At 45.1% G+C, this 15,066-nt stretch overlaps 1 protein-coding gene across 1 annotated transcript; it reads left to right on the top strand.

Annotated features, from left to right (window-relative positions):
- Positions 1-4,505: 4,505 nt before the first annotated feature.
- Positions 4,506-8,597, top strand: LOC311147692 (baculoviral IAP repeat-containing protein 7-like; the record flags this gene model as incomplete). Its single annotated transcript, XM_084184446.1, has 7 exons — positions 4,506-5,055; positions 5,971-6,070; positions 6,187-6,265; positions 6,417-6,462; positions 7,232-7,447; positions 8,223-8,288; positions 8,398-8,597. The coding sequence occupies 7 exons, from the start codon at positions 4,506-4,508 to the stop codon at positions 8,595-8,597; spliced, it is 1,257 nt and encodes a 418-aa protein (XP_084040572.1).
- Between the last annotated feature and the right edge of the window lie 6,469 nt (positions 8,598-15,066).

Here is a 15,066-nt window from a genome sequence, read left to right as displayed (position 1 = left end):
GCGCATTCCCCCTGAATATGAGGATTTAGCACTTGTGTTCAGCAAGACTAGGGCAACACGGTTGCCACCTCATAGACAGGGGGATTGTGCGATAGATCTCCAAACAGGAGCGGCACTTCCGCGGAGCCGTGTGTATCCCCTGTCTCAAGAGGAGACAGCGGCTATGGAGACTTACATAGCCGAGTCCTTGGAACAGGGATACATACGGTCCTCCACTTCCCCGGTTTCCTCGAGTTTCTTCTTTGTGAAGAAGAAGGACGGGGGTTTGTGCCCGTGTATTGATTACCGTAGTCTCAATCAGATCACGGTTAAGTACAGTTATCCTCTTCCTCTGATTGCGACTATGACTGAATCATTACGCGGAGCGCGGTTCTTCACAAAGTTGGATCTCAGGAGCGCGTACAATCTGGTGCGCATTAAGGAGGGAGATGAATGGAAAACAGCATTTAGCACCACCTCGGGTCATTACGAATATCTTGTCATGCCATACGGGTTAATGAATGCTCCTTCAGTCTTCCAATCCTTTGTGGATGAGATTTTCCGGGACATGTATGGGCAGGGTGTGGTAGTGTACATCGACGACATCCTAGTGTACTCTTCTACACGAGCCGAGCATGTAGCCCTGGTGCGCCGAGTGTTGAGGAGGCTGTTGGAGCATGACTTGTATGTCAAGGCAGAGAAATGCTTGTTTTTCCAGGAGTCCATCTCCTTTTTGGGTTATTGATTGTCCGCGTCTGGTGTGAAGATAGAGGTTGACCGTGTGTCTGCCGTGCGTAATTGGCAAACTCCAACCACTGTAAAAGAGGTGCAGCAGTTTTTGGGTTTTGCTAATTACTACCGGAGGTTTATCCGGGGCTTTGGACAGGTGGCAGCTCCCATTACGTCCCTGCTGAAGGGGGGCCCGGTGCGTTTGCAGTGGTCAGCTGAAGCGGACAGGGCATTTGTTAAACTGAAGAACCTGTTCACTTCGGCTCCGGTGCTGGCGCATCCGGACCCCGCTTTACCATTCCAAGTTGAGGTAGACGCGTCAGAGGCCGGTATTGGGGCAGTTCTGTCGCAACGGTCCGGCACGCCACCTAAACTCCGCCCCTGTGCGTTGTATTCTAAGAAGCTCAGCCCGGCGGAGCGTAATTATGACGTAGGGGACAGGGAGCTGTTAGCCGTGGTTCAGGCCCTAAAGGTGTGGAGGCATTGGCTTGAGGGGGCTCAACACCCTTTCCTCATTCTGACTGACCACCGTAACCTGGAGTACATCCGGGCAGCTAGGAGATTAAACCCTCGTCAGGCTAGGTGGAACATGTTCCTGACCCGGTTTGTTTTTAAGATCACGTACATCCCAGGGTCCCAGAACGGTAAGGCAGACGCCCTGTCCCGGCGGTATGACACAGAGGAGAGGTCCATTGAGCCTACTCCCATACTGCCGGAGTCTTGTCTGGTGGCTCCGGTGGTGTGGGAGGTCGATGCGGAGATCGAGCGGGCGTTACGTACCGACCCTACTCCCCCAGAGTGTCCTGTGGGGCGGACGTACGTTCCGCTCGAGGTTTGTGATCGCCTTATTTATTGGGCTCATACATCACCCTCCTCTGGACATCCAGGTATTGGCCGGACAGTGCACTGCCTTAGCGTGAAATACTGGTGGCCAATGTTAGCTAGGGATGTGAGGGTTTATGTCTCCTCCTGCTCGGTGTGCGCCCAGTGTAAGGCGCCTAGACACCTGCCCAGGGGGAAGTTACATCCCCTGCCCGTTCCACAACGACCATGGTCCCACCTCTCGGTGGATTTTGTGACCGACCTTCCCCCCTCCAAGGGGAACACCACCATTTTGGTCGTTGTGGATCAGTTTTCCAAGGCCTGTCGTCTCCTCCCAATGCCGGGTCTCCCTACTGCCCTACAGACCGCTGAGGCCCTATTTACCCACGTTTTCCGGCACTATGGGGTTCCCGAGGATATAGTGTCTGACCGAGGTCCCCAGTTCACCTCCAGAGTCTGGGGGGCGTTCATGGAACGCTTGGGGGTCTCGGTGAGCCTTACCTCGGGTTACCACCCAGAGAGCAATGGGCAGGTAGAACGAGTCAACCAGGATGTGGGTAGGTTTCTGAGGTCCTATTGCCAGGGCCGGCCGGAGGAGTGGTCTAGGTATATCCCCTGGGCAGAGATGGCACAGAACTCTCTCCGCCACTCCTCCACCAATCTAACCCCTTTCCAGTGTGTGTTAGGGTATCAGCCGGTTCTGGCACCATGGCACCAGAGCCAGATCGAGGCTCCTGCGGTGGATGAGTGGATTCGGCGCTCGGAGGAGACGTGGAACGCTGCACATGTCCATCTGCAGCGGGCCATCCGTCGACAGAAGGCGAGCGCCGATCGCCACCGCAGTGAGGGACCGGTGTACGCACCGGGAGATCGAGTCTGGCTCTCGACTCGAAAACTTACCCCTCCGCCTGCCCTGCCGGAAGCTGGGTCGGCGGTTTGTGGGGCCTTTTAAAGTCCTGAGGAGATTGAACGAGGTGTGTTACAGGTTACAACTGCCTATTGATTATAAGAATATTAACCCCTCGTTCCATGTGTCTCTTCTCAGGCCGGTGGTAGCTGGTCCACTCCAGGAAGGTGAGATAGGAGAGACCCCTCTGCCCCCACTGGACATCGAGGGAGCTCCGGCGTACACGGTCAGGACCATCTTGGACTCGAGACGTCGGATGGGGGGTCTCCAGTATCTCGTGGAGTGGGAGGGGTACGGCCCGGAGGAACGGTGCTGGGTGCCTAGGAGGGATATCCTAGATCCATCCCTCCTGACTGAGTTCCACCGTGGTCATCCCACGCGCCCGGCTCCGCGTCCTCCTGGTCGTCCCCGAGGCCGGGGTCGGCGCACGGCTGGAGCCGCGCGTCAAGGGGGGGGTACTGTCACGAATTCTGCCGAGACTGCTCCTGCTCCTTGCTCGGGCAAGCTTCGGCGTTCGTCGTCCCCGGAGTACTAGCTGCCACCGTTGAATGTTTCGATGTTCGTTTGGTTGGGTCTGTCTGTTACACCTGTGTCCGTTTGGGTCTGATTATGTGCCCTATAAGTTTCCTGTGTTGTTTTCGTTAGTTTGTGTGTTATTTGCCGCCTGTCCGTTGGTGTCACCTGTGCAGTACTCTGGACTTTGTTTATTGTTACGCACTGTGTTGCGTTGTCGCTTGCCTCCTTGTTTTGAGGTCCTTTATTTTGTATTGTTTTATACAGTTAGTAAAGTCTTGTTTGACTCAGCCTATGCGTCCTGCGTCTGACTCCTCAACCGCATCCACATCAACACTGACACAGTGTATCAAATACTTGTTCTCCCCACTGTATGTAATGGGGAATTGATAAAAAATTAACAATCAATGGGCAAACAATTAGCACAATAAAACAATGAATCTGCAAGAATTGGCGGGAGACAGCTCAGCACATCCTGGAGAGAGACATGCCAATATCTTCGCCACACACCCCTCCCCTTCTTCTTGTCTCAACATTTCAAATTATACTCAAGACATTATCGTCACACATTTTAGATGCATTGCTTTTCACTCACAGCCGTATCTCAATAATCAGCTAGGCCTATTGCCACCCGCGCTGCAGAAATTGCAAAGAGGCCTACATGCTTGTGATTTGAAACAATCCACAGCTTTAAAAGAAGCAAATGATCTTCTGTGGCTAAATCATGAAGTATTTTGAATGATTTTTTATTTATTTTTGTATAGACAGCAGTAATGATATAATTTTAGCAAATTCATTTCAATTTACTTTAGGCTGCAGTGACTACTGTTACCGAATCATGTCCTATACTTAGGCTACTCATCACATTAAGAATTTTATTTTATTGTTAGTTGAGGGGGGCAGTGGTGGGGGCATTCTTATGACATCCCCAGCAGTAAGATTTGAGCTTGATTTTAAAAAAGACAAGTGATGTAGCTTTCGAATGATATATCACTTTCTATTTTCTGACCGAAATTGGAGTGGGTATCACTTACGTTCCCCAAAACAACTGCTCAGAATTTAACAGCTTAACCATAACCTTAACCACTAACCCTAACCCCTAACCTAGCTAATGTTAGCCACAACAAATTGGAATTCGTAACATATCATACATTTAGCAAATTCATAACATACTGTAGGAATTGCAATTCGTAACATATTGTAGGAATTGCAATTTGTAACATTTCATACGAATTGTAATTCGAAACATATCATATGAAATCGATTATGATGGACAGCTACACATTAATACATACCATACGAAACGTAACATATCAACTAATTGGAGTGTTCCAGATGTACCTTTACTATGTTATGTCTACCCCTGAGTCCAGGTTGCAGCTGAGAGGTTTGACCGCATGGGACTGACCGCATTCTGGCATCTGTTGAGTGAGTTCTGGAACGCTGCCTGATGTGGATTACTGCGCAATCCGTTCATACAGCTGCAGGGAATATATGTCCAGCACTGGGCACTCCGCACTCCCACCCGCACAGTCCACTATGGAACGGAAAGGGGATGACTGGCACAGGACCGAAGGAGAAAGAAGCCACCACAAGCCCGAGCATGACGGATGACAGGAGCGAGATGCTGTATATTCTGGAGAAGCCCCAGATGCGAGGCGAGGCGGAGCGGCTTCGAACTTTTGAAAACTGGCCGAGGGACGCACCAGTCACCACGGCCAACCTGGCCAGAGCGGGATTCTATTTTCTGGGGCCCGGGGATAAGGTCCAGTGCTTCTGTTGTGGAGGGATCCTGAGGAACTGGGTTCACGGGGACAGTCCGATCGTCGAACACAAGAGGCATTTCCCCACCTGTAGTTTCATGCTGGGTAGAGCCGTTGGGAATATCCCGCTGTTTGTCATCCCCGGGTCCCCTTCTGACTCCGTGGACGGCCAGCTGTTGAGCCAGCTCCAGAGGATGACTGTGGACGACCAGTGGTCAGCCGGGCAGGCTGTCTACCCCGAGATGGAGTTAGAGGAATCCCGGCTAACCACCTTCCACAACTGGCCCACGGGTGCTTCGGTCCAGGCCGGTGTTCTGGTGAGGGCAGGATTCTTCTACACAGGTACGCAATAGTCTTTGTTGATGGTGACAGTGTGTGTTGTGAATGTAAACTTTTCTGAATTCTGTTGGGTAAGTTTTATAACTTGCTTCTTGCTTTTGGTTCCCTATAAAGTCCCATTAATGTTTGGTGAAGCTTTTGGATAAAGTTACGCACGCCTTGGCAATTACGCACTAGCAATTCGATTTTCAGAAATAGCAGGGTAGTGGAACAGTGGTCACTACGAGTTTCCAGTCTTTGTGTGTGAGTTCATGGGACAATAGTGACGCTGAGTCATGTATTTGTGGACAGAAAAAGCTGGACAGGACTCGGACTGCGTAAAGGAGAACATGCCATCACTGTAATGCTTAGACTGATGTGGTATTTAAAGCTTAGACATTAAAGCGACTATGAGAGAGAATTAGAGAAAAAACGTTTCCTTTGTTTGGAATTCAGTTTTGGAAATGCAATAACACAATCCACATTCTCACAGCAGGAATGTTGTGGGTGTCTGTGTGTATCATTGTGAACATTTGTGTCATTGTGTTTGTGTACCCATGGACAGCAAACACATGCTGTTTTGTGTACTGTATGCATACTGTCCGTGTGTACTGTATGCATATGTTTGTGTGGGTGTGGGAGTATATTTGTATGTATATGTCCATTTGTGTGTGTGAGAGAGAGAGAGAGAGAGAGAGAGAGAGAGAGAGAGAGAGAGAGAGAGAGAGAGAGAGAGAGAGAGAGAGAGAGAGAGAGAGAGAGAGAGAGAGAGAGAGAGAGAGAGAGAGAGAGAGAGAGAGAGAGAGAGAGAGAGAGAGAGAGAGAGAGAAAGAAATGTGGTCCTTTAGTGTGTGTCTAATATTCATGTAAACTCTTTATGTCAGTGATAATGATACATAAGTGCTGTGATAATACTTGGTCTGTGTCCCACACTCCTAGGCTACGGTGACAACGTGAAATGCTTTTACTGTGACGGAGGGCTGAGGAACTGGGAACCTGGAGATGACCCCTGGCAGGAGCACGCCAAGTGGTTCCCACGGTAACACACAACAGCACCAACACACACAACCTGTAAAAAGGCATTCTGTAATGCCTTTGACCCTGTGTCCATGGTGCGGCTGGGTCAGTAGACTACTTCTTTCTTTCTTTCCTCAGATGTGACTTCCTGATCCAGAGGAGAGGGCGTGACTATGTCAGCAATATCCAGGATACCCACTTCCACAGAGAGACTGTGGTAAGTACCTTTATCCCTCAGTGTTGTCCTTCACTCTCATCCATTGTCAGGGTCATTTGCATATTCATAATGTGCCATCATAACCGTAGTGGTCGCTGTAGTGTGTTAGGGCACTTACAGAATAGATCCTGAGGGTGGATTTGTTTTCCAGGGTGGATCACAGACTCCGGTGTCCCGAGAAATCACCTCAGAAAATGGTGAGTCCCAGAATACAAATGAAAACATTGAAACTTACATTACATCCACTTCATTCTATTAACCACCCCCAAATGAAATCACAGGGAAATCCGCTCCATGTGTTAACCTGTGCTGCACAAACACAATAAATATGGAATGCCTTGGAAACTAATATGCTGCTTCCCCCTGGCTGCAGTCTAAGAGGATGTAGTATTTCATAAGTGGGCACTTAATCACGTGAATGTAGCTGGATAATCACAAATACTGCTTGTTTCGGCTGTTTTAGAGAACAGGCAGAAAAACAGTTGGATCCCTCAGTGGTGCTTTTCTCTTTAGCTATCAGAGCACAATTGAAAACTGAATTTCTTGCTGTGGTTTGTGTGTCAGAGAGGTGATGTGGGTCCCTGGGTTGCCTACTCTCTCTAGTCAGACACCCTGGGGTACTGCTCTCTCTACTGGGCTGTTTATCAAATGATAGAATGCTCACACTTATCATCACATACTGTTGCTGAATCTGCACTGCTATCCATCTTTTTTTTACAGGAGTGGGAAAAGGTCATTCCTTTTGCTTGAACACATATCTCTTTTGGTTTTCTCATGGAGAGAGAGATTGCCTCGGCTAGATTGAAACATTTTTCAGTGCTATTAGTTTTCAGTTAAACTCTCCCTCTATATATAACTCTATCTCTTTCCCACCTTCCCACCTTCTTTTTTTCTCTCCCCCACCCTCCGTTCCTCTCTTCCCTCTTTCTTTCGCTCCCTCCCCTGGCATCTCCTCCCCTCTGTCAGATGTGGTGGGTGGTCTGGGCGCACCCTCAGCCATGTTGTCTCCTGTGGTCCAGACCGTGCTCCAGATGGGGTTTGAGGCTGGCCTGGTGGAGAGTCTGGTCCAGACCAAGTACCTGCTGACCGGCCAGCACTACACCTCCGTGTCTGACCTGGTCACTGACGTACTGGCTGCTGAGGAGGAGGACAGGACCAGGGGGCTGCAGAGCAGAGTCCAGGGTGAGTATGATGATTATATTAATGATGATGGATTGGATTTACATAGAGCTTCCTGATGCTCAAAGCACATTGTAAGGCCCTTACAGAAAAACCACATGATTTCACATATGAAATTTCACATGTGAAAATATGTTTTTGGAAGACTTCACATGTGATCATGTGTTCACATGTGTAGTTTCATGTTATTACATGTTGCTTTACATGTTGTCACATGTTATCACATCAACTTCACATAAGATCACCTGTGATCACATGAAAACGTGTTCTTGGAACACTTCACATGTGATCACATGTGAAATTCATGTATTTTTTCCGTAAGGGTGGCAATGGGTTATTTCAGATAGGGTAAATGTCTAGGGATTGACCCCTACTGACCCCTGTGAGCTATACCCAGGCAGGTGCTGCTACTATATACCCTGGTAGTGGATGAAGTACTTGTCTTGAGGTAGGGACCAGCAGATGGTTATGGGCTGGGTAGAGTCCAGGGGCCCACAGAGCAGGGGTAAAGGCCATAACTTTAATAAACAGCCTACATCTTTGTAATTACACTTTGACCCTAGGGGGTGTCCTAAAAATAGCCTGCTGGACCATTGTCTGATGTTGACCACATTCACATTTTTACACAACCCTTTGATATTCTTGTGCATCTGAATTGATTGGATTGGATTGACATTGGGAAACAACAAATATAGACTCTTGTTAACGATGTAAATAGATCAGGTTACTGTGTGTAACCATGTGTCTCAACCTTGTTTGTGTTTTCTGTCCCCATCAGAGCTGATGGAGAGACAGGGGCCCAGTGCAGGAGGGGTCAGGACACAAACACCCATCAGAGAAAAAGGTCAGAGGTCATATTACACACACACACACACACACACACACACACACACACACACACACACACGCTTGTGCACACTCACATTTGTAAATTCATGTTTGTATTTCAGCAGTTGGAGACCCCACCCCTGAGGAGCTCCTGCGTCAGCTGCAGGAGGAGCGGACCTGTAAGGTGTGTATGGACAAGCTGGTGTCCATCGTCTTCATCCCCTGTGGTCACCTGGTGGTGTGTAGTGACTGTGCTGCCAGCCTGCATCACTGCCCCATCTGCAGAGCCACCATCAGAGGCAGCGTCCGAGCATTCATGTCCTGAGAGACACATTCAAGTACAAGACCCTTGTGTGAGTCAGTGTGTGTATGCGTGTATATTTGTATGGCAAGATTACCCTAAAGTATACCTAATACACCAATACACAAAATCCTTGTTTCCCTTTTAGGCTTTTGTTTGCCTTTGACAAATGAAGAAAGATTCTACAACCCCTCGGAGCGGCTCACATCTTTCTATAGGTGCTGTGAGAACGTTGTGAAAATGTCCCCTGGATGTTAGATGCCTGACAGATCTGATCCACTCTCCTAACCTGAACACTGCTCTGCTGTTAATTTGCCCTGCTCAAAATACCCTCCAAAATCAAAATGGCCTCTTTTTGGCTGTAATAGAAGTTGTTGAACATATTTATTTTAATACAATAAACACATTTGCAATATCATTATTGATGTTTACAGAGATCAACTGGGAGAGCAAGCGAATCAGTCCAACTGCACATCAGATTATAGTTAGTATTTGTACAAAATATGAATAATCCCTAAAACAAATAACCCAGAATCAGTTGATTAAAAGTACACATAATTTGGCCTCCCGAGTGGCACAGCGGTCTAAGGCACTGCATCACAGTGCTTGAGGCGTCACTACAGACCCGGGTTCGATCCCGGGCTGTGTCACAGCCAGCCGCGACCGGGAGACCCATGAGGCAGCGCACAATTAGCCCAGCGTCGTCTGGGTTAGGGGAGGGTTTGGCCGGCATGTCCTTGTCTCATCGCGCTCTAGCGACTCCTGTGGTGGGCCGGCGCATGCACGCTGACATGGTCGCCAGATGTACGGTGTTTCCTCCGACACATTGGTGCGGCTGGCTTCTGGGTTGGGTGAGCAGTGTGTCAAGAAGCAGTGTGGCTTTTGGAGGATGCATGGCTCTCGACCTTCGCCTCTCCCGAGTCCGTATGGGAGTTGCAGCGATGGGACAAGATTGTAAAAAAAGTACACCGATTTTTTTTATTTACACTCTTGAACACAGCACACTTTTTGGACAAATAGGATTACATAATTGAGTCACATGAAGGGAACAAAGAAATACAGAGGACACAAAATAAGGACAAATACAAAAAGCTTTTCCCCTATAAAAAGAAAAAAAATTATCTACAAAGAGTTGGACTTTTTTGGGGATCCATTACACGACCACAATAGGCTCCAACCAACTAATGTCAGGTATGGCTCTTCCATTCCCTGTTGCAGAGGCTGTATTGCATTAAAAGGAAAAAACTGTTCCCATAAATGAAATTACTTTAGGTGTCTAAACATATTTTTATCAAGACATAATGTGCAGTGTGTGTTCACTGTTGCTAATGATCCTGGCTACAGTTAATAAAGTGTAGCTGGTCCTTTGTTCATAAGTATTGACAGGCAGGCATGGCTTGGTATTGATAAGCTTGGGGTTTATTCATTGGAGTGCAACATAGAATATTACAGATAGAAATGTAATGCATAGAGCTGGCATCATCTATGACAGAATAATGGCTATTGCACAACACATCTATATATGAACCTTCTGTAACATTGCGCTGTCCTGAAATTTTACATTTACATCTCAAATTATACCTTATTCTCTATATAGTGCACCACTTCAGGATTTCATTTGGAACACAGTCCATGATTTACAATAATTGTTTTTGCACCATCACTGAAGCCACTACCACCGTTCTGCAACAGCATTCATATGAAGCCAATTATCAGTTGAGAGACATCTGTGATTTTAATATCATCCGCTCAGAAGCCTGTCTATCAAACCCACAAGGGGATAAGGTGTTGATCAGGTGCTGGGAACAAAAGAGACCGAACCAAATTCCAGTCTTCATATGTGCTGTGTTCAAGGCTATTTTGATTAAGTAGAAAACAAGCTTTGATTAATGAAGGGTAATCATAGCATTCATGTTACAGCAGATTGCATCAAGACAAATGATACAAAATAAATACAAATACATTTTAGAGGCTTCAGTTGGAGCAAAGAAATACATTTGTTCTTCTGAATGGCGTCAAGTATAAGACTGTGTGGATAACATGGAGATAAAGAAGTAGACAGTGAGATAAACACATACATACATGCAGGTTAGTAAACTGGACCTTCCTATGGGGTCCAGTAGGCCAATAGAAAATTACCTAAACTGTTTATTATATATTATCAACAAACAGTATGCCATGAAACCCTAAATGACAAAGCAGAGGGCTTTGTTGGAGTCCAGAACAGAAACATATTCAGTAGTATTTTAATGTGTACATGAGCACATTCAACAGCAGGGGGCAGTAGTGGTACACAGGAAGATTAAGGCAGAAGGCAGACGGTCCAGGTAGATTAGGTGCTCTTAGGCACAGATCTAGGATCAGTTGCCCCTTCTCAAATCTTCATGAGGGATGAAACACAAAACTCACCTTAGATCAGTGTCTATGGGCAACTGCATTCTACTCATAAAGGGACACAGCCAAAGACCCAGGCAGTTACACACTCTGTAACAGAAAGTCCAAATACTCAAGAACTAGCCCCCATCTTAAAGTTTGGACAAAATAGTTTATGTCTATTGGAATTGTGGGATAACTGCTCCCCAAACCCACAGAGACCCAAACATACAATAGATTATTACCGTATAATACAGCATATCCACAGTTATCATACAAAACCCATTCAAACATGCTTTGAAACAAATTATTAAAATTGATCACAGTTGAATCATCGATCTATAGATGGCATGATAGAGAAAACAGGTGGTGTATGGTTCTGTCTTCTTGCTTTGCTATATTTGTGCTACTTTTACATTAAAACCATTTACACTACATTCAACACCTTTGTATGCCATGGACGGGAAATGTAGACAAACTACCTCTCATATCACACACTATTTTGGATTGGAAATACAGTGAGCCACTGTGTAAAGTGTGTTTGACTTATGATCAACTGTCAAACACTCAAACTTACACTCAACCCCCTACCCTCACAGTAGTTGGAGGCCGTTGGGTTTTTAGACAGGGGCTTTAAGACACATCTAAATCCTGACACAAACCTCAAACCTCCACACCAACAACTGTAAATCAAGGTTACAAATAAACCGTTTTTCCTTTCATTCCACCCCTCTCTACAGCTTTAAGATTCAGTCTACTGAACACTGTAGACCATGATCAGTCACAGTCAGTCACAGCACTGTAAGTAAGACTAGATTAACAAAAAGTTCAACTCAAACATTATTGCCTGTGTGCTTTTACTATAATACCTTAAGCTCTTTCTCTGTTATGAGGTTGTTGTTGTTTAGTTTGCATTTCAAAACCCTGACTCAAACTCTTTTTCCAGCTTGTGTTCTCTTTTTTCTTCTTTTTCTGGTTCTATTTTTGAAGTCCCTTTAGGTTTGGTTGCTTTGCTTCCCTACCTCCCACCCCTGTCTCCCCCTCCTTTTCCCCCTTCCCTTCCTACCTCTTACTGCTTTGCCTGTGTATTTATGTGCACAGATCCTGGCCTCAAGTAAACAGGCAGAACACAATAGCTCATTCCATTCCACAGGCTCAACTGTAAACAGTGAGGATCTAAGACCAAGCCATAATAACACTCCAAACCACAAAGCCACAGACAGATAGGCCTTTCACACCAGAGGCCAGGAGGAAGGCTGAACTGTCGGGTTCACACAAGTTTTATATATATATATATATATATATATATATATATATATATATATATACACACTACCGGTCAAAAGTTTTAGAACACCTACTCATTCAAGGGATTTTCTTTATTTTTACTATTTTCTATATTGTAGAATAATAGTGAAGACATCAAAACTATGAAATAACACATATGGAATCATGTATGAACCAAAAAAGTGTTAAACAAATCAAAATATATTTCATATTTGAGATTCTTCAAATAGCCACCCTTTGCCTTGATGACAGCTTTGCACACTCTTGGCATTCTCTCAACCAGCTTTACCTGGAATGCTGTTCCAACAGTCTTGAAGGAGTTCCCACATATCCTTCAATCTGCGGTTCGACTCATCCCAAAACATCTCAATTTGGTTGAGGTCAGGGGATTGTGGAGGCCAGGTCATCTGATGCAGCACTCCATCACTCTCCTTCTTGGTAAAATAGCCCTTACACAGCCTGGAGGTGTGTTGGGTCATTGTCCTGTTGAAAAACAAATGATAGTCCCACTAAGCCCAAACCAGATGGGATGGCGTATTGCTGCAGAATGCTGTGGTAGCCATGCTGGTTAAGTGTGCCTTGAATTAAAAAAAAATCACAGACAGTGTCACCAGCAAAGCACCCCCACACCATAACACCTCCTACTCCATGCTTTATGGTGGGAAATACACATGTGGAGATAATCCATTCACCCACACCGCGTCTCACAAAGACACGGGGTTGGAACCACAAATCTCCAATTTGGACTCATCAGACCAAAGGACAAATTTCCACCGGTCTAATGTCCATTGCTTGTGTTTCTTGGCGCAAGCAAGTCTCTTCTTATTATTGGTGTCCTTTAATAGTGGTTTCTTTGCAGAAATTCGACCATGAAGGCCTGATTCACATAGTCTCCTCTGAACAGTTGATGTTGAGATGTGTCTGTTACTTGAACTCTGTGAAGCACTTATTTGGGCTGCATTTTCTGAGGAAGGAAACTCTAATGAGCTTATCCTCTGCAGCAGAGGTAACTCTGGGTCTTCCATTCCTGTGGCGGAATGAGAGCCAGTTTCATCATAGTGCTTGATGGTTTTTGTGACTACACTTGAAGAAACGTTCAAATTTCTTGAAATTTTCCGTATTGACTGACATTCATGTCTTAAAGTAATGATGGACTGTCGTTTCTCTTTGCTTATTTGAGCTGTTGTTGCCATAATATGGACTTGGTCTTATCTTGGTATATCTTCTGTATACCCCCCCTACCTTGTCACAACACTACTGATTGGCTCAAACGCATTAAGAAGGGAAGACATTTCACAAATTAACTTTTAACAAGGCACACCTGTTAATTGAAATGCATTCCAGGTGACTACCTCATGAAGCTGGTTGAGAGAATGCCAAGAGTGTGCAAAGCTGTCATCAAGGCAAAGGGTGGCTATTTGAAGAATCTCAAATAGGAAATATATTTTGATTTGTTTAACACTTTTTGGGTTATTACATGATTCCATATGTGTTATTTCGTAGTTTTGATGTCCTCACTATTATTCTACAATGTAGAAAATAGTAAAAATAAAGAAAAACCCTTGAATGAGTAGGTGTTCTAAAACTTTTGACCGGTAGTGTGTATATATATATATATATATATATATATATATATATATATATATATATATATATATATATATATATACACTACCGTTCAAAAGTTTGGGGTCACTTAGTTGCAAATAAAAAGCCATATCTGAGACTGGCCAATAAAAATAAAAGATTAAGATGGGCAGTCTGAGATATGGCTTTTTCTTTGCAACTCTGCCTAGGTCAGCATCCCAGAGTCGCCTCTTCACTGTTGACATTGAGACTGGTGTTTTGCGGGTACTATTTAATGAAGCTGCCAGTTGAGGACCTGTGAGGCGTCTATTTCTCAAACTAGACACTATAATGTATTTGTCCTCTTGCTCAGTTGTGCACCAGGGCCTCCCACTCCTCTTTCTATTCTGGTTAGAGCCAGTTTGCGCTGTTCTGTGAAGGGAGTAGTACACAGCGTTGTACGAGATCTTCAGTTCCTTGGCAATTTCTCGCATGGAATAGCCTTCATTTCTCAGAACAAGAATATACTGACGAGTTTCAGAAGAAAGTTATTTGTTTCTGGCCATTTTGAGCCTGTAATCAAACCCACAATTGCTGATGCTCCAGATACTCAACTAGTCTCAAGAAGGCCAGTTGTATTGCTTCTTTAATCATCACAACAGTTTTCAGCTGTGCTAACATAATTGCAAAAGGGTTTTCTAATGATCAATTAGCCTTTTAAAATGATAAACCTGGATTAGCAAACACAACGTGCCATTGGAACACAGGACTGATGGCTGCTGATAATGGGCCTCTGTATGCCTATGTAGATATTTCATAAAAAATCAGCCGTTTCCAGCTACAATATCCATTTACAACATTAACAATGTTTACGCTGTATTTCTGATCAATTCAATGATATTTTAATGGGCAAAGAATGTGCTTTTCTTTCAAAAACAAGGACATTTCTAAGTGACCCCAAACTTTTGACCGGTAGTGTATATATATATATATATATATGATCTATACATAGATCACTAGTTCTGATAGAATAATGGACAGAAATACAGCCATTGACAGCAGGTACTGTAAGTCTCTGTTGTCGGATGCCATTTGTAGTTGTAGATAAATAATTTATATTTGAGTGCACAGTAAGAGTTCAGGCCTGTGTCACACTGTAAATACCCCCACCCCCTCCCCCTCCCTCCCTCCCACTAACAACAGAACATAACTGGGAAGTACAGTCATTATTAAGCAGAGCACCAGTAATTTACATGTTTAAAGTACT

The sequence above is a fragment of the Coregonus lavaretus genome (genome assembly GCF_964263955.1).
Source record: "Coregonus lavaretus genome assembly, chromosome: 20".
In the NCBI taxonomy this organism is placed as follows: Eukaryota; Metazoa; Chordata; class Actinopteri; order Salmoniformes; family Salmonidae; genus Coregonus; species Coregonus lavaretus.
This window is presented reverse-complemented; position numbering and strand designations above follow the sequence as displayed.